Source organism: Lissotriton helveticus, chromosome 4_1 (genome assembly GCF_964261635.1).
Source record: "Lissotriton helveticus chromosome 4_1, aLisHel1.1, whole genome shotgun sequence".
Lineage (NCBI taxonomy): Eukaryota > Metazoa > Chordata > Amphibia > Caudata > Salamandridae > Lissotriton > Lissotriton helveticus.
The window spans coordinates 1,092,634,841-1,092,658,243 of NC_136063.1; the positions used below are offsets into that span (position 1 = coordinate 1,092,634,841).

At 45.5% G+C, this 23,403-nt stretch overlaps 1 protein-coding gene across 3 annotated transcripts in view; it reads left to right on the forward strand.

Moving 5' to 3' along the window:
- The window catches only part of ELP2 (elongator acetyltransferase complex subunit 2), a 964,760-nt gene that overhangs the window by 731,119 nt on the left and 210,238 nt on the right, over nucleotides 1–23,403 (forward strand). For all 3 annotated transcript variants that reach the window (XM_078687686.1, XM_078687687.1, XM_078687688.1), the window contains one exon: nucleotides 19,569–19,641. In XM_078687686.1, the coding sequence (XP_078543812.1) occupies nucleotides 19,569–19,641 (73 nt within the window). The remainder of the gene's footprint in view (nucleotides 1–19,568; nucleotides 19,642–23,403) is intronic.

Below are 23,403 nucleotides of genomic sequence, written 5' to 3' on the forward strand. Positions count from 1 at the left end.
AGTATTCGTGTTGCAGTTCTTGAAAGGACTAGGGGGTGAATGTTTTGATTTGTTCTGCATTCCGTCCATCATTTGTGTGTCTTTTGCTTCCTCGCCCTAAGTGCGCCGGGAATGCCCAGACGTGGGTCCCGGGCTCACCGTGCCTCTGGATTCAAGCTATCCTGGCTGAAGAGGGGTGAAACCCCGAACCCGGTCCAAGGATGCTTGTTTCCTGTCCAGGGAGGACTTGCTTAGCAGTTCGAGCTGGACTGTTCCCATGAGGCACAGGGCCAAGACTGATTTGCATTTGGCCATGTCTAAAACTGGGGTGGCATGGTGAGCAAAAGAATGATGGATTTAACCCAGATCTCTTGACTGGGGGTGAATGTTTTGATTTGTTCTGCATTCCGTCCATCAATTGTGTGTCTTTTGCTTCCTCGCTCTAAGTGCGCCGGGTATGCCCAGACGTGATTCCCGGGCTCACTGTGCCACTGGATTCAAGCTATCCTGGCTGAAGAGGGGTGAAACCCCGAAACCAGTCCTAGGATACTTGCATCCGGTTCAGGGAGGACCTGGCTTAGCAGTTTGGGCTGGACTGTTCCCATGAGGCACAGGGTCAAGACTGATTTGCATATGGCCATGTCCAAACTGGGGTGGCATGGTGAGCAAAAGAATGATGGATTTAACCCAGATCCCTTTAATGGGGGTGAATGTTTTGATTTGTTCTGCATTCCGTCCATCAATTGTGTGTCTTTTGCAGTTCCTGAAAGGACTTTGGGGTCCGGCCGTGAAGAACTTCTCCCTCTAGGGTTATTCCTATATCCTGTAATAAATAGTTGGTAGAGGGTCTGAGGGGAAAAATATTTAGAGACCAAAGTGACAGAAAAAAAACCCTAGTCCTAATATGATACAACAGAAGAACTGTACAAAGAAGTGCCTGCAATAGTTATTGAAAGCATCCCCTGGCGCTCCGCTCTGAAATCATCTTTAAACGGTTTTTCAAGAAAAGTTCATACAATATTTTGTTCAAATCAAGTCTTATTATATTTTCATAAGTTAGTTTCAAAACATCTCTTATTCAGTTAGAAAATTCATTGATTGATGTCACGAGTAGAAATAACACAATTAATGTCCAATGCATTTCGGGCTGACCGCCCTTCGTCCGGGACAATAGCTGAAAGCAAGACCAAAAAAAACTCATTCAAATAATTATACATTGTGTGTACTAAGATACATAGCTAAGCAAATAGATACAACACTTGTGTGATTAGATTTGGTTTGAGTGCATGCAAAACTCAAGCGAATAAGTAGATAAAATTCTCTCACGTGTTATTCTTCTTTCGTCAATTTTGGGCTCGAAACTAAAATAAAAATGAACGTGCAAATAAATTGGTGTGTTCTGACTGACAATGGCGACTAAGGTGAACAAGTTACCGGGAATGTTATAACTTACTTGATCAGCGCGTGAAGCGCGTCTTCTGTGTTCAAAAGCCGGGTTCTTGCTCGCGTGTGACGCGGATAACAATCTAAGAAGTTCGGCCATTCACGTAGTCCGTTAAAAAGCACGTGAATGTTAGGTTTCATGTTAGGCACAGTCTGATTGGCTGAACTAGCGATCATGTGGTTTATTGTCAACCAATCGGTGATGTGTATGCTGGTGTCTTGGCGACAGAGTGTGTTGACGAGTTATTAATGCAAACACTAAAATTGAGCTCATTCAAATGTTAATGCCTACGAGTGTGATCTATTACACTAGAAAAATATGTATTCTGTTGTGTAGAAATAAAAAAAGAAATAAAAACGGATACAGATCGACCAAACATTTACATTCCAATAAGAAGCAATCTCAGAATACATTCAGTAACATATGATTATACATAACACAGAAATTCGATTCGGTCATTGAGACCATTGGGTTTACAAGAGTTTAGCAAATAAATCCAATAGTTCTCTCTTTGTAAGAGAAATCGATTATTGTCTCTGCCTTCAGTTTTTTCAACAGTCTCCAGTACCACATACTGGAGTTGGGAAATGTTATGGTTTGCTTCCATGAAATGTGTTGCTATTGAAGATCTTACGTTTTTTGTGCGTATATTTGACTTATGTTCGTTCAGTCTGATTTTTATTTTGCGTTCACAAAAGTGCATATTCAATCGAACTTTTCAAACTACATCTAGCTGTGCGACCTTCCACTCTTCTAATAGTACAACAGAAGAACTGTCACTGGTCTGTCTGAATAATATGGGCAAAAGCATAAAGCTCAGTATCTACCTGTGGAGTGTATACAACAAAAAGGAAATGAATCCCATCAGCCCACACAATGGCAGAGCATCATCATCTGGGATACCTCCAAATGATGGTCCGGCTAAGGAGCCACACACCTGTTGGTATTGTGTGCTTCTCCAAACCAAAGGACCCACCAGTGATGGAGCATACCAAAAAGGAAAATGTGTTCGTAAAGGTGTGGGATATCAAATTTGCAGTGAAAAAATATGTGAGAGAAAATAACATAAGTGCAGTCTAAAATTGGCTACCATGACATGAAGAGAAACTTTAATAGAGAGATATCATGGTGTCAAGGTTAAAAATGAGTGTGTGACAGTTTGAAATAATAACTGTCCACTAAGGATGGTACTTGGTCAACATGTTTCAGCCTATTGAAGGAAAGGATGACCTACCAGGCCTTCATCAGGACCTCTAGAACACTACTGCAAGAAGGAAAAAAATGTTGTGAACATAATAATGATACCAAACGTCCTACCGTACATTGAGTTTTCTATACGGGGGACGTCTGTTTCAAAATGATAAAGGATTCTTTCCCAAAGAATCTTGGGAGAAAACCTCGCCTCTCCTGGCCACTGCTCAGGGATGGATGCCCCGCTCTGTCCATCGGTACCCCTTGACCTCCCCCTCGGCTTGGGTTCAGTCAAGGGGTACCGACGGACAGAGCGGGGCCTCCATCCCTGAGCAGTGGCCAGAAGAGGCGAGGCTTTCTCCCAAGATTCTTTGGGAAAGAATCCTTTATCATTTTGAAACAGACGTCCCCTGTATAGAAAACTCAATGTACGGTAGGACGTTTGGTATCATTATTATGTTCACAACATTATTTTCCTTCTTGCAGTAGTGTTCTAGAGGTCCTGATGAAAGCCTGGTAGGTCATCCTTTCCTACAATAGGCTGAAACATGTTGACCAAGTACCATCCTTAGTAGACAGTTATTATTTCAAACTGTCACACACTCATTTTTAACATTGACACCATGATATCTTCCTATTAAAGTTTCTCTTCATGTCATGGTAGCCAATTTTAGACTGCACGTTTGTTATTTTCTCTCACATATTGTTTTCACTGCAAATTTGATATCCCACACCATTACGAACACATTTTCCTTTTTGGTATGATCCATCACTGGTGGTTCCTTTGGTTTGGAGAAGCACACAATACCAACAGGTGTGTGGCTCCTTAGCCGGACCATCATTTAGAGGTATCCCAGATGATGATGCTCTGCCATTTGGCTGGGCTGATGGGATTCATTTCCTTTTTGTTGTATACACTCCACAGGTAGATACTGAGCTTTATGCTTTTGCCCATATTCCTATAGCCTCCCAGCCGGAAAAACCAGAAAACTCTGCCAGGTGTGTGGGGGGTGTGTAACAGACCGTTGTGCCAAAGGGGAGTTTCTTTGGTTAATCTACCACATCATCCCATTTGTTGCAGTGAGCATTTCCAGACCTTGAATATCGTGCCCGTTGCTAGTGGCAGCGCCCTCAGGGCGGAACTGCGTACAGGATCGTGTAGAGTGACATGTTGCCCATCAACAAGCGTTCAACCGCATATGCAGGATCACTCCGGTCACCATACCAACAGTTGTTGAGGATAAGAATATGAGAAGCTTTATAGTATGCTTGAACGTATGGCGTAGCTATGCCTCCACAGTACGTAGACTGGAAGAATGTTTTCAATGCCACGTGGGCGAAACCACCACCACAGAGAAAGTGCCAGAGAGTTGAATTCAGTTGTCAAAACCAGGCCGGCTGTATCAGATAAGGGTGATTTTGAAGCTGGTATGATAACCAAGGCAAAGAGACCATTTTGAAAATGGCAGATGTGCCGAACAGGGATAGTGGTAGATGTGACCATGAGCGGGTCTGTTCCTTTATCTGCACCCACAGCGGTGCTAGATTACGTTCCCCTGACACAGGCTGGGAGGATGACAAGAAGTCCCCAAGGTCTTTAAATCTGTCTTGCACTTTAGTCACCTCACCTGCCCAATCGCCCAATTTCATTCCATCCCCCAAGGGCCACAAGTATGATTTCCGGGAGTTCATATAGAGCCCAGATGTCTCGCCAAAGGTCTGCATAATCCTAAGCAGTCTGGGCCCGGAAAAATCAGGAAGAGTAATAAAGAGAGTGATAGTGTCCATATAGAGCTATAGATCAATGACCATAATCCACACACTGCTGACCGCAGGAGTTCATGCAACCATTCCCGCTTCGTTATCAGTAGCCTGATTCATCCCCTCGCACTAAATATGCCTATAAAGGGCCCCATATATCTTTGGGTCGGGATGCCATGGGCAACAATTCAGCATATGTAGTGTGTGTTCAGGATGATATGTCAACGGAAGTAGCGGAGAGTAAAGAAGAGGCATCTCAAGCAGCGCTACTATCCGGTGCCATGCGTCCACCGTACCGGTGACAGTAGTAGGTGGCGTCGCCCGCTCCCGAACAGGCCCCTGCATTATACCATTCAGTAGTATTGGGTCGGCAAGCCAGTCCTCAACAGCTACCTGGGGCATGTAGCGAGGAGGGTGTATCCAATAATAAGCATAATGAGCCCCTGCACTTAGATAATAGATCTCAAAATCGGGCCCATCAAAACCCCCCTGTTCGTAAGGCCTCGTTAATACTGACCAACTAAGCCTCGCCTGTTTTCCCCCATAACAATCTGAGCAGTTCAGAGCGTAGCGTTTTAAAAAGAATCGACCCGGGTCATAGGGGATATTAAGAAATAGATAAAGAAACTGAGGCAGTACAACCATTTTAATAAGGGAGGCTCGCCCAGCAATCGAGAGGGGCAGTGACAGCCATCGAGTAACATTAGCATTAAGGCACGTTATGGCTGTACCATAATTCGCCCGAATAGTGTCATCTTTGTCCCTGGTCACTTGAATACCCAGATACCGTAGCTCCGAATCACACCATTCTAACGGGAAGTCAAGTGGGAATTGCCTTACTGCATGCGTAAGAGGGAATATCTGAGATTTTCCCCAGTTAATGCTTATGCCAGACAATCGACCAAACCGGATAAATTCCCTGAATATAGGATTAATGTTCTGTTGGGGGTCTCTGATATAAATCGTAATATCGTCCGCATACAGGGAGACTAGGATTTGTCGGAGGCAGCATCGAAACGCTTTATCTTGATGTAATTGCCGTAGTCTACAGGCCAAAGGTTCTACCGCTAAGGCGAAGAGGAGTGGGGACAGCGGGCACCCCTGGCGAGTTCCCCTCGAGATTACTATGGGCTGGGACAAGTGACCGTTGATCAATATCTTAGCCGTAGGGCGATGGTACAATAAGGCTATCCACGACAGGAAATCCCATCCTAGGCAGTACCCCCAATAAATAATCCCACTCCACCGAGTCAAACGCCTTAGTGGCATCTAAAAACACTGCGGCGAGTGGGAATTCCGGCGCTACAATCTGGAGCAATGAAAACAGAGTCCTAAGATTATGAGACGTAGCCTCCCGGGCACAAACCCCGACTAATCAGGCGGCACCAACTTATCTAATAAAAGGGATAGCCTATTGGCTAAGACTTTTGCCATTATTTTCGTATCGCAATTTATCAAAGACAGTGGTCTATAGGAGTCACAAGACTCCGGAGATTTTCCAGGCTTAAGCAATGATGTAACTATCGCCTCTCTCATCGTGGCGGGAAGTACTCCCATTTCCAATGATTCCTCGTAAACCTCTTTTAAGACAGGCGCCATAATATCAATATAGGCCTTATAAAATTGGGCCGGAAGGCCATCCGATTACCTTACCATTTTGTAGCTGCATTATAGCCTCCTTAATCTCATCTATCTCAAATGGAAGACTAAGGAACTTACGGTGCGTGTCCGCCAGCCATCCTAGCGCCACATCCTCCATATAATTCTCCAAGTCCATGGAATCCTGTCGTTTTGCGGTGTAGAGTGCAGTGTAATGCTCCGTAATGCCTCCAGTATGTGTGGTGTATCCCTATGTGGTGCCTTGCCCGCCTCCTGAATTTCCAGGACATGTGTGTTGAAGCGAGGGCTCCTCGTGAGTGCAGCTAATACCTTCCCAGGTCGTTCACCTTCCCCATATACTCGTGCCGTCCAATACCGCCCCCGGAATTTAATCTCTCTGTTGGCAGCCTCCTCATATTCAGTGAGCCTCTCACGAAAGTCTTTCTGCACTTGCCCCTGCTCACCCCTCCCCATCCGTCTCTCCAACTCTTTCAAAGTTAGCTCCAGCTTGCGTATTGTACCTTGTATATCTCGTAAGACCCCAAAACACTTAGACATGCAATGTCCGCAAATTGTTACTTTAAATGCCTCCCCCATCAGTTCAACGCTATCCACAGAGTCTTTATTCCGGGTAAAAAAATCTTTGATCTCCTCGCCCTGCTCTTCTCGAAAAACTACATCCAACAGGGCCGTGGGTTGAAGGCGCCAGCAGGGGCGAGGCCTATCATATCCCGGCAGTGGCAGTGTAACCCTAACGGGGCAATGATCTGATAAAAGTCCGGGCCAGATGCACAGCACTACTGACAGTCAGCCCAAGACCTCTGGTGAGCAAGCAATAGTCTATGCGTGCCCATGTACCCCTATATGACGTGAAGTGGGTACCCTCACGCTGCAGTGGATGACTGTATCTTCAACTGTCAGTCAGTCCACCCTCCTTCATTATTCCCTGCAGGACCTCCTGCGCCCTAGTATAGTGCTGTGGGCCTGCGTTGGACCTATCAAAGTGCGGATCTAGAGCCACGTTAAAATCACCCCCCCAAGATAATGTGAGTCGACCCAATCGCCAGAATCTTGCCCCATATAGTAATGAAGAATTCTGGGTAGTCCACATTAGGGCCATAACAAATAACCACTGTAACTGTATCTCTGCCCAGGCGCCCCCAGAGTATGACATATCTTCCTTGTGGATCTTCCAGCACTCCCATACGGTCAAAATACCCCTACTACAAAGTATGGCTGTGCCTCTGGCATAAGAAGAATAGGAGGAAAACACTTGACAACTCGCCCAGATGCTAGCAAATGAAATTGTGGTTCTTGGCGCTATATGGGTCTCCTGCAGAAGTGCTATCTGAATCTTCTGCCTATCCAGGTCAGCTAAAACCTTTCTCTGTTTCCTCGGATCCCCGAGGCCCCGAACATTCCAAGAAAGTACCCTAAGGGCACTACCCTCCTCCCGTGTCATTAAGCCAACAGTTCATCCCTTGGCTCACATGTAATAGATGTGTGCATTCCGTTTTCCGTATATACTGCGAAACAGTAGTGCTGGTGCGCATCCTCATACCTGTATCACTGTGACAATGAACATCCCCCGTTACCCCTCCCCCCGAAGCATCCCAATTATGCCAGTAGCAGACAACCCTCCCTTCTCCCGGCGATTCCACATCTTAAAGCGGCCAACTGGGCCAGGACCACCCTCTCGGAACCCAAAGAGAGGGCTAAGAACAGACCCAACTTTAGAAACAACGGACATGGGGCTCTCCCTGGGGAAAAAATGCCTAGGTGGCCAACGGTTATCCCTCACCAGCCCAAGCGCCACATATTCCACACTAGCACTCTAGGGCTGGCACGAGGGTGACCAGCAGTGCATATAGATCTTTTGCCCTCTGAAGTATCTGCATGTCTCTGGGTATGTAGCGGGGGCAGCATGGAATCCTATCCCATCATCCCATTATTGTTTATTCTACTGTCCACCTCTATACAGCATGAAATGCGTCTATACAATACAGGACCCTATGGAGGTTATCAGGCAATGCAGTAATACATAACAAGTCTCTGTGCAAAGAAGTAAAGCCAAACCCCAAAGAATGTCATTCCTCCTCCGGAGACTGCGTGCCAGGAGAACCCTCCCGTTCCCGTGGCTGTCGTTGCTGCTTCTTGAGGTGTTTCAGGTAATATTCTGCCTGCTGCGGGTTTGTAAAGAATTTTTGTGTCCCCTGATGAGTGATACGAAGACGAGCAGGGTATAGTAGGGCATAGTCTATCTGAGCTTGTCGAAGCTTTTGCTTCACCCCCAAGATTTTGCGACGTTCTTCCTGGACATGTATCGTTAAATCCGGGAACATTGTGAAATAATATCATCATATGTTAGTTGTTCCTTCTCTCTGGCAACTCGCAAAGCAAGCTCTCTGTCACGATAGTTCAAGAGATGAGCGATGATATGTCTGGGCGAGCTACCAGGAGGGGGTCTCGCCCCCAGCGAACGATGCGCTCCTTCCACCACGAACTGAGAGGACAATTGATCCGTTCCAACCGCAAGCCCTAAGCAATTTCTCAATGTACTCCTCCATGCGTCCGGTACTTGTGCTCTCCGGAATTCCCAGGACGCGGATATTGTTCCGGCAACTACGAGCTTCTATGTCCTCATTCTTTGCCGCTATTACTCGGAGCAGCCTGTCCATCTGTGTCGTCGCCTTTTTTAACTTGGCAGTGGCGTCCTCCACATCGGAGACTCACTGCTCTGTCTCCTTAATACGCGTCTCGTGCCCCTCTATCGTTCTCACTATAGCATCCATACGGGTGGAGACCGTGTCCATTTTTTCCGCCATAAGTTCAAGTTCAGGCATTTATAAAGCGCACTACTCACCCAGAGGGTCTCAAGGCGCTAGGGGGAGGGGATCACTGTTTATCGAATAGCCAAGTTTTCAGTTCTTTTCTGAAGGAGATGTGATTCTGAGTAAGGCGGAGGTGGGTGGGGAGTGAGTTCCAGGTCTTGGCAGCCAGGAAGGAGAAGGATCTGCCACCCATGGTGGTTTTTCGGATGCGCGGGACTGCGGCGAGGGCTTGATTGAATGATCTTAGTTGGCGGGTGGGATAGTAGAAGGACAGTCGGGTGTTGAGGCATTCGGGTCCTAGATTATAAAGGGCCTTGTGTGCGTGGTTAAGAAGGCGGAAAGTGATTCTTTTGCCATAGTCGCGAATCCCTGTCTGACCTCAGCAAGTAATGATTTAAGATCATCTCCCGCTGCCTGCAGTGAATTCTGCTGGGAGGCCTCCGTGTCCTCACCCTCTAACTCAGTCTGCTGCTTAGTGCTTTAGCATCCGTGCGCCCCATCGTATGGCCAGACCTGGCTACACACTTTATAGTCCTGAGACCTCACTCCAACTGCCCACAAGATTCCCGGTAGCAACGGACCTCCAAATCTACCGCAGACCCTTCGTGGCAGTGAGCAATTCCTGCGACAGAGAGGGCCAGGGAGCAAACTGTCATGCGCCACCCCATCAATGAAAAACACACAGCTTCACACCCCTGAGACGGACTCTGGGCCTAGTACCAGCTCTTCAGGGCTCCACCCAGATCCGTTGTAGTGCACTTTACTCTTCTCCAGCGATGAAGGATGCTGCCCACCGGCACAGGCGCTACATAAACTACCCGCCTAGTAGTTTCGTTAACCCAGATGTCCAGGTTCAGAGGCCCCAACAGCTCAGGCGGATCTCAATCACCTACGCCCTCCAGTACAGTCCACAGCACACAGCCTCACCCACCCAGTGGGCCGGTCAGCACATAGGACCTCCGCATGTCACTCCCCACGCGCAGCCCAGTCTTCCAGTCTCGCTCGCCCAATGAAAGGATCCAGTGCACGGTATGCCACCAGTCCCCTATTGCACTCCACGCACCGCACTGCAGAATATGCCCCACGATGTTAGGGTAGTGCTTCGCGGTAATAAACGCCACTGCAGGCAGGGAGAAGGTGGCAGCACCCCCACCACTCAGTCAGCGTCACCCTGCAAAATCATCAAGCTGTCTTTTACCAGATGCCAATGGGGCACGCGAGCCGGCGCCACAGATAACAGCAGGAGGCACTACCCGCAGCACAGATCAAACGGCAATGCTAGTGTCGACCACAGCTCCTCTCACCCAAAAAATGGCCGCGCTGTCCTCCTCCGCGGTGGTCAGATCGCCGCTCCCCTCATCCACAATCAGTCAAGGGCAGTCGAGCGAGACCCTCCAGTAAGGCCCCCTGCAGCGCCCAGTAGCTGTTGCATTCCACGATGCCACTCCGCCATACAGAGCATCTCGCATTCCAACTCCGCGGCCTGACCTCGTTGCCAGCTGGGACCTCTCGTAGTCAGGCACGCCGTCCAGCCGCTCCAGGGGCAGCAAGCAAAAAACACGCTCTCCACTATGCCGCTCACCAGCACACGCCAACTGCTCCAGCGACTCCAGGACTCACACCGCTGACACCTCAAGGGTAATAGCAATCACCCCCTGCAAAGCTTTCCGTCACATGTGGGCAAAGAGAAGGATAATTTGCGGATTATTCAGCCGGTCCACGGGAGCCTCACCACACAGCGGCCATTCCGTGCGTGCGCCACCTAGCGCCCCCCAACCATTGTTATTCTTGCATAAGATAAGTGTGCTGCAATGATTCGAAGACCGAAGCAAATAAAGGAGATTACAAGCACCAAAACAGTAAACAGTAGATACATTTCTATCATGGTGCTGAGGCAATGGATATATGCAGGCATATATGCAAAATGATAATCTAACGTACTCCTATGACGCAAAACCTACTCTAAGTGTACCTAGAGTGTGTGTAGGTGTAGAGCCAAGATTCCCCCCTAGGGACGATCCAACCCCATTACCTGTTTGGAGAGAGTGAAGGACTTCTTATTGGTCTCGAGTTGGACACCCCTCACAGATTGTCAGACCGGTGCTTGGTGATTTCCCAGCAGGTAGGTGCCTCCTCTACCAACCTATTGGGGTTTCTATTATTTATAATACAAAGCAGCATTCGCGATGTGCACGCTAGATTAGTGATGTTATGAATATGTGGATAGCGCTGTCGCTCCATGAATGAAGATAGGACTACTTTTGTACCTAGTGCGTAGAGAGGCCTAGTACATGATGTTCAAGGCATCGTGATAATGTTGTGCAAAGCTGGATGTATAAACAAAGAAGTTTCAGAATAACTAATCCACTATTGTCGTGCATGCAAATGTGTGACTTGGTACAGTTCAAGGGGCCTGCCTCTGACCCAATCACGGTTTGTGAGCCACTACTGCAGATCTTTCGCAGTTCACTCCAACATCTGGACCATGTCCCCTGATGCTGTGCCTACTGAACATTCAGATCCTACTGCAGAGGCCACATATGTAATCCGGTATGAGCTACTAGCAAGATTCATGAGGCAAATTCCTGTATTTATCCTTGGTGATCGGCAGGCAAGCCATAACAATGCATTGGGGGTCTGCTGAAGAGCCACCACAATGTAGTAATCTAGTTAAAATACAATATAACATACAGAGATATAGGATATTCATTTTTAAACCTGCTTGTTATATACATTTTCTAAATAGGCATACATTTTACTTCACTTAACAGCCAAAGTAATAAATGTTGAGACTGCAAAACATTATTCTATAGTATCTAAATTGAATAAATATTTAAAACTTTCCTTAAAATGAAACAATCTATGTATTTTAAGTAACAGTTTTAAAAATCTTTTCCTTATATCCTGGTAAAAAATACAAAACAACAAAAAGTGCTGAGTAGATTGAGCAGTTATTCCATTACAAATACATTTGGGTAAAATCTTTTTCCACTCAGCAATTTTTGGAAATGCTACTATGTAATGTAGTGTTTCAAATCTAATCTGTGTAAAGTAAAACCTTTCCTGTGTGTTGGTTACAAATAATAAATAATTTGACATTTCATTGCGCAATTTATTTTCAATATATCTTTGCACTGTCCCTTTAGTATTCTCACTGGATTCCTCTGTTTCGTCTCTCTTGCCCAAATCAAATAACATTTTGCTCTGTTGTTCATAAGAAGCATTTGTATTTATTTTTTACTATAGTATAAAATACTTGTAGGGTCATCCAGAGAGAAGTTATTTCCTATTATATTTAAAAGGCTTTTCACATGTTTAAACCGAGAGATATTGTCTTTACAATCCGGGGCATGACAGTCTTTAATTATATTTTAGTAAACTTAGTTCCATCTTTGGTCCAAATGCTATGCCAAATCAGAAGTGCACAGATATTAATGGAATCTTCAATATAGGGAGTGGCTAGTTCCTTACAAACAATATAGGATGAAGTTGAACTGGGTACTGCCAATAATCTGCGTAAGAAATGATTCTCCAGTATTTGTAATGCCTTACAATTAGACATGCCCCAAAAGGCATCCCCATATACTACGCTTTTGACACATTTACTTTTATATAGTTGTAGCATTTCCCTAATGGGTTTATTTCCGATTTTAGATGCAAATCTAAAAATTGTATCCAAGATTCTGATAAATTTCAGTCTTCCAATTTTTAAATGTGAATTCCACAAACCTGAGTTGGAAAATGTAAGCCACAAATTTGAAACACACTATTCTTCCTCTAATGCGTGACCATTAACATAATGGACTTTTTTCCTTGCTTTTCCCAAACCGCAAGTCATAACATAGGTTTTTGTAAAATTTAGTTTCATGTCCTTTCCCTCCATAAATATTGCAAATCCGTCAATTAAATGTTGTAAGCCATTTGCCTGCCTTGATATTAGTACTGCGTCATGTGCATACAAAAGTATTGGGGTTGAGCGATTGCCGACGTTAGATGGATCTGCTGGCAGCTTTTGTAAGCTCTCATACACCCCATTTATATACAATGAAAATTGAATGAATGAATGTTATGTTATGTTATGTTATTGGGTGTCTTATAGAGCGCTCAGCTACTCGGACAGAGTGTCCCGGCGCTATACAGATCAGCCAAGAGGCATCCAGGAAGACACATGCAAAACTATTGTCTGAATAACCAGGTCTTAAGCCCCCTCCTGAAAGACAACAGGTTGTCAAGTTTCCTGAGGGCCAAAGGAAAGTTATTCCAGAGTTGAGGGGCCAGCTGTCTATAAGAACGACCTCCAATGCATGCTCGTTTAGTTACAGGCACGATGGCCAGTGCTTGCGAGGCGGATCGAAGAGATCTGGAAGGAAAATAGAATCGCACTCTTTTTCTTAGATACTCGGCACCAATGCCGTGTAGAGATTTGAAGGCCATGATCAGAGTTTTAAGGTGAATACGTTTCCGCACCGGCAGACAGTGGAGCGAGTTTAGAAGAGCCGAAGTATGGGCTGTACGGCTAGGGCCATAAATGGCCCGTGCCGCCGCAATCTGTACTGATTGGAGGCGGGTGAGAAGATATTCCGGAAGGCCCAGGTATAGAACGTTGGCATAATCCAACCTGGAGCCAATCAGAGCCTGTACCGTAATCCTCCTGTGGCTGTGGGAAAGAAAGGAAAGAAATTTCCTAAGAGTTCGTAGCAGACCAAAACACTGGCCAACTACATTAAGAATCTGAGGTTTGAGGGTTAAGCCATTATCAATTTTCACACCCATATTCTTAGCCAGAGGTGCTGCTGAGGCAGGGGGGTACATATTCGAAGGCCACCAAGATTTCCAAAGAGCGTCAGGAGGGCAACCAAAAAAAAGGATCTCAGATTTGTCCGAGTTGCATTTCAGTTGATTAACTTGAAACCAAGAAGCAAGAACGCACCCTTGCCATATGTCCCTTGTAACGCTGAACCTTGTGGTACACTGACCATCTGAAAGAGACAACTAGTTATAGATTTCTTACCTTAGAATTACCCCCAGGCGTCAGATTGGATCCATAGACTTTTTTGTCAGCAGTATCCCTGCGCGTCGAAAGGTGGCGTTGGTCGGCTCAGCGTTCATAGTTGGTGTTGTGGTTACCTGGATGATGTTGCAGTAGCTACTTAGACACCGTCCTCGTGCACTGACATCTGTTCTTCCTTTTTCCGCGACAGCCAGTGCAGATCCGGAACGAGCGGTACCTCCAGTCACTTTTTGACTGACTTTTTGCCGACTTTTGTTGACGACGTTTTTGAGTCTTCGGCTCCTGGTGCACATCAGGTGCCAGGTTTCAAGGCTTGTGGTTCATACCGGCGGTTAATGTCGGTGACCGAGCTGCAGTGCGTGTGCCTGTTCTGTTTGGAACCCGACCACGACTCCAAGTCATGTTCGACTGCCGGACCATGAATCCGAAGTCTTTGCGGGAGCAGTCCCGAAAGCTTCTCATCCCGGGGAGGTCGAGGGACCAGTCGCGGAGCCGTCACCACCACCAATATTTTTCCAAGTCTTCGCACTCCTCCGGAGTCAAAGCACGAGAAGAAGTCGAAAAAGCACCGTTGCTCTTCGACTTCTCCCCGTCCGTCGGCTGCCGCGACGAGGATGCGGGTGTTGCCCCTCCCGCGGCTCTACGTGCAGAGCCCACTGGGTCAACTCCAGGTTTCCCTCTTTTCCCGGGACACAGTGCAACCCCTGCCCAGCTTTGGAGTTTTTACGACGTGATACATACCATCTTTGGGCAGCCTGTCTTCGCCGGTGCACCTTCGGGCCCTGCGGACTCGGCTGGGGGCTCTTGGCCTTCGATGCCGGCAGCTTCGGCCATGGCACCGCAGGGTCCCCTTGGAGTAAGGCCTGGATCCGGATCGGCGCCAGTCGACCTGACTACACCTCCCCGGGCGCCTACTCCACTGGCACCACATCCGCAGCCAATGCCGATTGTGTCCCCAGCCGGCGTCGACCCCAGCCTCCACCTCGATGTAGACATGGAGCTGGACTGGCGTTGGCTGACGCCGGATCTGACCCTGATGGGTAATTTTGTGCCGCTGTTTTTCCCTGGTCCTTTCAGGCCAGATTGGTAACAAGAGGAGGGCGAGGAAGACTGGGAGGGGTCTGGATACCCTTTGACTGACCAGTTAGGTTCCGAACCGGACTGGAGAGAAGAACTGGGGGAAGCCAGTGGTCTAGATACCTCACCAGACCATGGCATGTTTTCTCCTCCTACCGTAGCTACATGAGGATGGAGCGTCTTATGCAGTGGTGTTGTGTAGAGCGACCGAGGCTCTCAACCTCAAGCTTCCTATGGTGGCGGTCAGGACTAACCTCCTGACAGAGGTGCTTCAACCGTCAGGGAGCTCTTCGGAGCCCCTGCTGCCGTGTAATATAGCCCTAACGGACATCCTTTTGGGCACCTGGTCCAGGCCCAACACAGGGTTTCCTGTGGGTAAGATGATTGCCCGACGCCACCGCCTGGCCCCGGCCAACCCCACTTTCCTCTCACAACACCCCACCCCTGAGAGCTTCGTGGTCCAAGCCTCCACGTCAAGAGGTGCATACCCTAATGCAAAACCTGATAGGGAATCCAAAAAGCTTCACCTGTTGGTTCCTAATATTTAAGCCTAGCAGTAACGGTTGGTGATCACTAAAGGAGCTGATTTCAACCCTAAAGGAATCTACTGTTGCCAAGCTATATTTAGAAATTAACAGGGTTTCCTGTGGGTAAGATGATTGCCCGACGCCACCGCCTGGCCCCGGCCAACCCCACTTTCCTCTCACAACACCCCACCCCTGAGAGCTTCGTGGTCCAAGCCTCCACGTCAAGAGGTGCATACCCTAACGCAAAACCTGATCTGGAATCCAAAAAGCTTCACCTGTTGGTTCTTAATATTTAAGCCTAGCAGTAACGGTTGGTGATCACTAAAGGAGCTGATTTCAACCCTAAAGGAATCTACTGTTGCCAAGCTATATTTAGAAATTAAAATATGGTCTATAGTCAAGGAATAGCCACCCCCCTAAAAGTTAGTAACACCATGCTTTTTCCTTTACTCTGGACCATTAGTTCTATAATAAGCTTAAACGTCGATTCATTCTGTATGTTCTTCTGCTTCATGTAAAAACAGACAATACATTCTTTTTTCTTTGTTAATCTGGTCAATTCTTTACTTGTTTTCACTGAAAGAGTCCAACAGTTCACGGTCCTTATTACATCTCCTGAGGTCTGTGTCTTAAACCAGCCGTCCAAAGACCATGTTCAAGAGCATGCCATTCCCTTAAATCTTGTGCAAGCTTCAAGCTAATCTAACATGTAACCCGTTGCAGCAAAACAAAGCAATGGCTTTTTAAAGGGACCGTCCAGTGCAGGGAGAAACTGTTCTCTTAACACAGTCCTGGTTCTGAAACAATCAACAACAGTACTCATTCAAAAATGTTTATTTGTTTAAAGATGTCTGATTGAGGTTCGAGACCTATTGTGAGCTGATAAACAGAAGGGTTTATTTAAAGGTTAATAATGCTCTACAAAAATGGCCCTACTAAATACATTAGATACTGACAACAACTTCATGTCATGGAAAGTATATCTTACTCTATCAAAAAAGTATAAAAAAACATACACAGCATTAAGAACACAAAAGTACTTGGAAGACATACATACTATATATATTATAGTTTGCAAAATATAGAATAGAAAAAAATCTGATGGTTTATAACTAGTGCCAGAAGCTTGATGCCGACCACGATGCCGGGTCAATGTTGAAGGCAAACCATCAGAATTTAGAACTTTGAGCACACAGTGGTTTATTTTGCTTATCTGTAGAACAGCCACATCCAGGGCAACAAAGATCCCATGTTCCATTAAACAACCTTGAGGCATATACTGATAGTTCAATATGGAAGACATCCCTGTCAGGGGTTATGAAAATCAAATCAAATGTTTAATTTTTCAGTTAATTAAAACCATTAGAATGTGTCCCCTGTTTAAAAGAAGTTAACAGAAAACTCTTTGTAAAATTGCTTAGAACCACAAAAAGCCTTGTGTTGTCACTTATTAATATTTAAGTATGTACAAAGATGTATAATAAGCTATTAATAAGCCAGTTAATAATAATCGTGTACAAGAATATATAATAAACAATTAATAGATCAAAGCAACACAGAGGCAGACAAGTGAGGTATCGCCAGCGGAAAATGACCATATGAATACTCCTCTGATGCCACGCTCATGGGGCACGAGATAATTTGAAAAATAGACCAGACGGGTCACATTTTTTCACGGTACAAGGGCCTACTCAAGCCCTGGATCAAATAGACTAGCCTATTTTTGCTAGTCTATTTTAGGAAAGTAGGCATACTTTACCAAGATTATTTACCTGAGTGCAGTAGGGATCAACATAGGTCCTGATGAGTAAAGCAGTGGGGGACTGCTTACGAAACGTGTCGATCAAGTAGGGTTTAATAAATAACCCTACCACAACCCCTTTTTATTGTTTCCAGCTAGAGAAGTGAATAAACTATTTTTTTCTACTAGCCAGAGAATTTTTAAATATTTTATTTTTCTTCACTTAATTCCTCAACTCCCTACCACTCGCACTATCCTTACACTGCACATAGCCTATTTCCATACAAACAAGTGCTCCCGCGTAGTTCGTAGGTCGTAGTACGCCCCGCCCCGTAGAGGGACGGGAAGACCCCGATGATGAAGCATGACACTATGGGAATCATACTGTGTGAGGGGTATTTTAAAAACACATAGTGCTTGCCCTTGTCAAACACAAGGACTAGCCAATATTCACTATATTAGTCTCACTACACCTAATAAAAATACAAATAAAAATATCATTTGATAGAATCTCATTGTTTGAAAAAAAAAAAGGTTCTCTCAACGCCAGGGCGGACAAACTCAGCAGCAGGTGCATGATTGATCACAAATGGCATCTTCACTCGGAGGTGGCGCAAGGTATCTTTCAGCAGTGGGGAGAGCTTTGGTTAGATCTATTCGCCACTGAAGAGAACGCGCAATGTCCTCAGATCTGCGCATTGGAATTTTAAAGGCGGCACTCGCTCGGCGACGCTTTTCGTTGTGGTTGGAGTTGCGGTCTGTTGTACACCTTTCCGCCTATACCACTTCTGCCCAGAGTGCTGAAGAAGATCAGGCGCGACCGGGCACAAGTCATTCTTGTGGCCCCGGACTGGGCTCAAAGAGTCTGGTATCCCGAGCTACCCAGTATGAGCATCGATTCTCCGATCAGACTGCCTCTTCGGGAGGATCTTCTGTCGCAGCAGCAAGGGACGGTCCTCCACTCAAACCTGTCCAGCCTCCACCTCTTTGCGTGGAGATTGAGTAGCGACAAATGATTCCTTTGGACTTTCCTCCTGAAGTTTGTGATGTCATTCTGACAGACAGGCGTCCCTCCACTAAAGTGGTATACGCCTGCAGGTGGAACAAATTTGTGGTATGGTGCACAGCAAAGGCTCTGGATACCCTTACTGCCCCTCTTTCAGAAGTCCTGTTGTTCCTTCTTTCTTTGGCCCTGCAGGGCTCTTCTCTGGGCACCATTAAGGGCTACCTTTTTGCTATTTCGGCCTTTCTCAGGCTCCCTGATCAGCCCTCTCTTTTCAAGTCCCCTGTTGTAAATAGATTTCTTAAAGGCATTACACATCTTTTTCCTCCTATGCCTTTTGTGTTGCCACAGTGGGACTTGAATCTTCTTCTTAAGTACTTGATGTGTGCTCCCTGTGAGCCCCTTCACAACTGTGCGAAGACTACTTTCCTGGTGGCAATCACCTCCGCTAGGCGGTTGAGTGAGTTCCAGGCTCTTTCTTGTAAGCCTCCTTTTCTGTTGGTCCATCCGGACAAGGTTGTGCTCAGGCCCCATCCTTCCTTTTTGCCAAAAGTGGTTACAGCCTTTCACATAGGGCAGAATATTACCTTGCCCACCTTCTTCCCACCTCTGCATCCTTCCAGAGAGGAAGAGAGGCTCCACCGTCTGGACCCAAAACGTGCATCCTCCTTTCATCTCAACCGCACACATCAGTTGCCTGGTGAATGACCATCTCTTTGTTGGCTACATTGGCACCAAGAAAGGTCAGGTGGGACACAAGAGGACTATCTCCCGTTGGGTCGTCTTGTGTATCAAAGCCTATTACTCTTTGGCTAAAAAAGAACCTCCGGTGGGACTGCGTACTCATTCCAATAGAGCTACTGCAGCCACTACTGCATTGGGATGACACCACCAAAGCCACCTTCAAGGGGTGGCTGAACTGGGTGACATACCTAAGGGGGGCCGACTGCACAGCACTAAAAAACACACCTTGGAAGGCCAAAGACCTTCATGTTTTGTGTTATTTTATATGCACCCTTTAGACACAAATCCAACCGCAAATACCTATATGTTCTATGTTATATGTATAAAAGTCAGTAGGGCGGAAAAGAGCAGCCTAAGAGGCCGAGTCGATGACCCCGCTAATATATGTATCCAATACTGTAACATATGCGCCCTGAAAGAACCTGCCGCGAAATGTGTTATACGTTATTATACACTGTAATGTGAAAATACCAATAAAAACATTTTTTTAAAAAATTAAAATAAATGTGAACAGTTTACTAATGATACTGTATTATTTTAATCGGTTTATAGAGAATATACAATGAATTTACTAACTCCCCTCAAAATGATGATCTTAGCATGTTCGTGAGCAAAAATTGCATAACAGTTTGTTTTATTTCATTTTCAATAACTGTCTAGGTATGGGCACGGTTTTGAAATCTTCTGTGTGGCCAGCAACATTGCAGGGACCCTGGTGGCTTCAGCATGCAAGGTAAGCAAGTATGAAGTAGTGGTCCACTGATGAAGAAATCATATATTGAGATAAGTTTCTATATAAGAAAGATGTGCTGGTGCAAGCAAGCTGATCACATGCTACTCAAGGAGTAGCTAAGTACTACCCTCACCAGACTTCATAAAACAGAGTTTAATCTCATCTTCTTAAAATGTGATCAGAACAAAGAGCAATATTTCACCAGCATCCCTTAACTTTGAATAAGTAAATAGCCCTAATAACCCCATGTTTCTACACTTCAGTGTGTTGATCAAAAACAGTCTGTACATATTACAACCAGTACTGCCTCCCTAGTTTATGTGTACTTTCAAAGCTAGTAAACCACAACCATTGTCAACAACTTTGCTTTATACAGTGTAGAGCCGTTGAAGAATGCTAAACTGCACGTTCGCATTAGGACTCAGTCTGTATTTTTAATTAATAAATCTTTAATTCTATGCTTTGTAAAACATTAAGTTGTTACCTTCAATTACAATTTCATAAGCATACTTAATTGTGTGGTGTAAGTTAAGTATGATTACTATCATCAACCTATTATAAATGAATTAATCCAACTGCACCACCTTATAGTAAACTATTGTGTGATAACCAATTAAATGTTCACTTTCATAGTTCAGTACCTCTTCATACGAGTATTCATGGGTCAGTGGATGTACAACGTACAACATGTTGCATACCCCCCAATGAAGAAGTCGCTCCCTATGATTGTCTGGGTCCCCATTGCTGGATTGTGCCTTTAGCGGCAGATGGACCTATCTGGTAAAGCTTCAGCAGCACAATTAATTAAAGTTCCCATCCTAAGAGGCATACCTTCGGGGGTGTTTGGGGCGTTACACCTCCCTAATAAATGTATTTTCTGATGAACAGTTGGGTACTTGTACTTTCAGTCTTCAACTAGAGTACGGAGTAAGGCACTGTATTCTGCTTTTACGTTTGGGTATACTCCCGTTAGCAACATCCTTTACTAGCTGGGACGGTACAAATAACTCTAAAGGCATAAGTGAATTAGGCAAAGGTGGTCCACAAGATTTGCTACACGTTTTATTAATCTGTCCTAATGCGAGTGTGGTTGAGGCTCAACGACGATATATAACCCCAATTCAATTAAAGTATAATGCTATCTTGGCCCATGATTTAATTATGTTGTGTAATTCTCCAGTCAATGAATTTGTATGCCATAAGTTGTTTACGTTTTTTAAAAGTTTCTTGAAGCTGTTCTAAAGGTAAATCGCGCAATCTTAACATCTTTATTCTATTTTATTGAATGTTGTATAAGTAGACGATAAAACATTATTACTTTTCGTTCTATAGTGTTTCTTAAAAGTTTTACCATTTTAATTATTTTAAACTCAATGATAATTTTATATCTGTATTTGTTGAGGTCTGAATCAAATAAACGATTGATTGATTGATTGTACTGTCAGTCGGGTATGGTGAAGTATCTGTTGGATTTCACCTAGGATTTTTGCATCCACACACTGACAAAACACACACACACACACTCTCTCTCATATATGTTTTTAAAAGCCCTAAAATGTTGGGATTACTTAACAAAATATTGTTTCTCTCAGTACTCCTACCAATCCGCATTCCTCTGCCTTCCCACTTCCTCTTAAGCGATCCAAAAACAGCGGCCATATTGGGTGTGGGTTAGCGCTGTGACGCGCTCTAGCTGCACATAAAAGGGGACGGTCATGTCTCCGCGCAGCGGACGCGATCAGCGGACACGCCGGACCTGTGCCGGAGTCGTGCCAGATTCCTGCCCGTCTGCTCCCGTCCGTGATCGGACGGGGCAAGGGGCCACAACCCCTGGTTCTCTCAATAAAACCCCCGGGATGTATAGCAATACTACCTTACACATGCTACGACCAACTGAGAAGGCGACCTGTCAGCATACGTTGGACCCCGCAAAGCCCCCATTACTATGCCGCCATTGCCATCGGCATTTTAAAACGCATGATCATTTGGACAGAGACCATACCTCTACTACACAATATAATATGGCCTTCTTAAATTGTAGATCCCTGCCCAAACATTGCACGGAGATAGCTCTTTTAATCGAGGAACATAAGCTGGACGCCATATTTCTAACCGAAACGTGGCTACAAGCAGGGAACGACCCAGAAATGTATCGCCCTCCCAAAGCGCTAAATGAATTTATCCCTAAACTTATCGATTTGGCCTCAGAACAAGTGGTAACCATGGCCAATTTCACCACTCTTGGAGACCTAAACATACATTTAGAAGATACCTCTCTTTCCACTACTAATAATCTTTTATCCGGCCTCCAGGCCTTAGGTCTAGACTTAAAGTGCCCTCTCCCAACGCACGATAAAGGCCACCTTCTTGACCCTATATTTAGCAATTTACATAATCTCACCTCAGAAGACCCCATCTCCATACCGTGGTCCGACCACCTTTTAATCCCCCTATACGGGGATACTAAAAATACTCGAGGGGCACAACCCTCTAAAATAACGTTGGACCGGAAATGAGGTAGGCTACCCCTGGATAAATGGCAAGCATCCCTAAAAGCCACCAAGCCTACAGTAGGAACAAACATTGAAGAAGCAAACACCAACTTTAATGCCTGGATCCAAGAAACACTAGACACGACCCTCCCTAAAGTCATTATACAGAAATGCACTAGGAAAAACGCGGCTCCCTGGTTTAGCCCTGAATTGAGAATATTAAAGCAATCCTGCCGCAAGTTGGAAAGACTCTGGAGACTAGGCCCCTCGCTAGAAACAAAACATACTTACAGAAAAGCTATCAGGAGATACAAAAACGAGATTAAAAAAACTCAGGCAAAATTTTATGAGGATAAAATAGGTACTGCAGCGAACTCCCCTAAAGAGATATTTCGAATAGCCAAATCACTGATTACCCCGCCACAAACCCTTCCTTCCAGTGAAGGAGCGCTTGAACGCTGCAATCAACTGGCAGTATTCTTCAAAGAGAAGATAGAAATTATATATAATGCCTTCTCCTCTAATCAAGTTGACTTAGAGTACAATAACACCGTTGATCTAATTCATGTTCCTGTCCTGGACCACTTAAATTTCTTGAACTTAGAGACACTTGATATAATTATCAGCAAAGTTGTCTCAGGCTCTCCACTGGACGTGGCTCCGCCCAAACAGATAAAGGCAGCTATCAAGGCTGTCCAAACCACAATAATGTAGGTCTTAAATCTCTCCATATCAACATGTACAGTCCCTCACATGTGGAAATGCGCCATGGTAAAAGCATTATTAAAAAAGCCCAGCTTGGACCCGTCCATACTATCGAACTATCGTCCAATTTCCCTCCTGCCATGGCTCAGTAAACTACTAGAAAAACATGTTAATAATATTCTCACTGCCCACCTTGAATCTAATAATCTGCTGGACGATACCCAAACTGGCTTTCGCCCAAACCATGGAACAGAAACAGCCCTATTGCTAGTGACCGAGGAGGCAAGGAGATTGGTGGATGAGGGAAGAGGAGCTGCGATCATTCTGCTGGACCTCAGTGCAGCGTTCGACACGGTCAACCATTCCATCTCGATCAACCGACTCAGAATGAGCGGGGTGTCGGGCGCTGTTCTGAAGTGGTTCACCTCCTTCCTCAGCAATCGCCATTTCCAAGTCTTTGAAGGAGACGTGGTCTCGTCTAGTCAATCTCTGGAATGTGGGGTTCCACAGGGTTCGGCCCTAAGCCCAACGCTCTTCAATGTGTATATGAAGCCGTTGGCAGCTG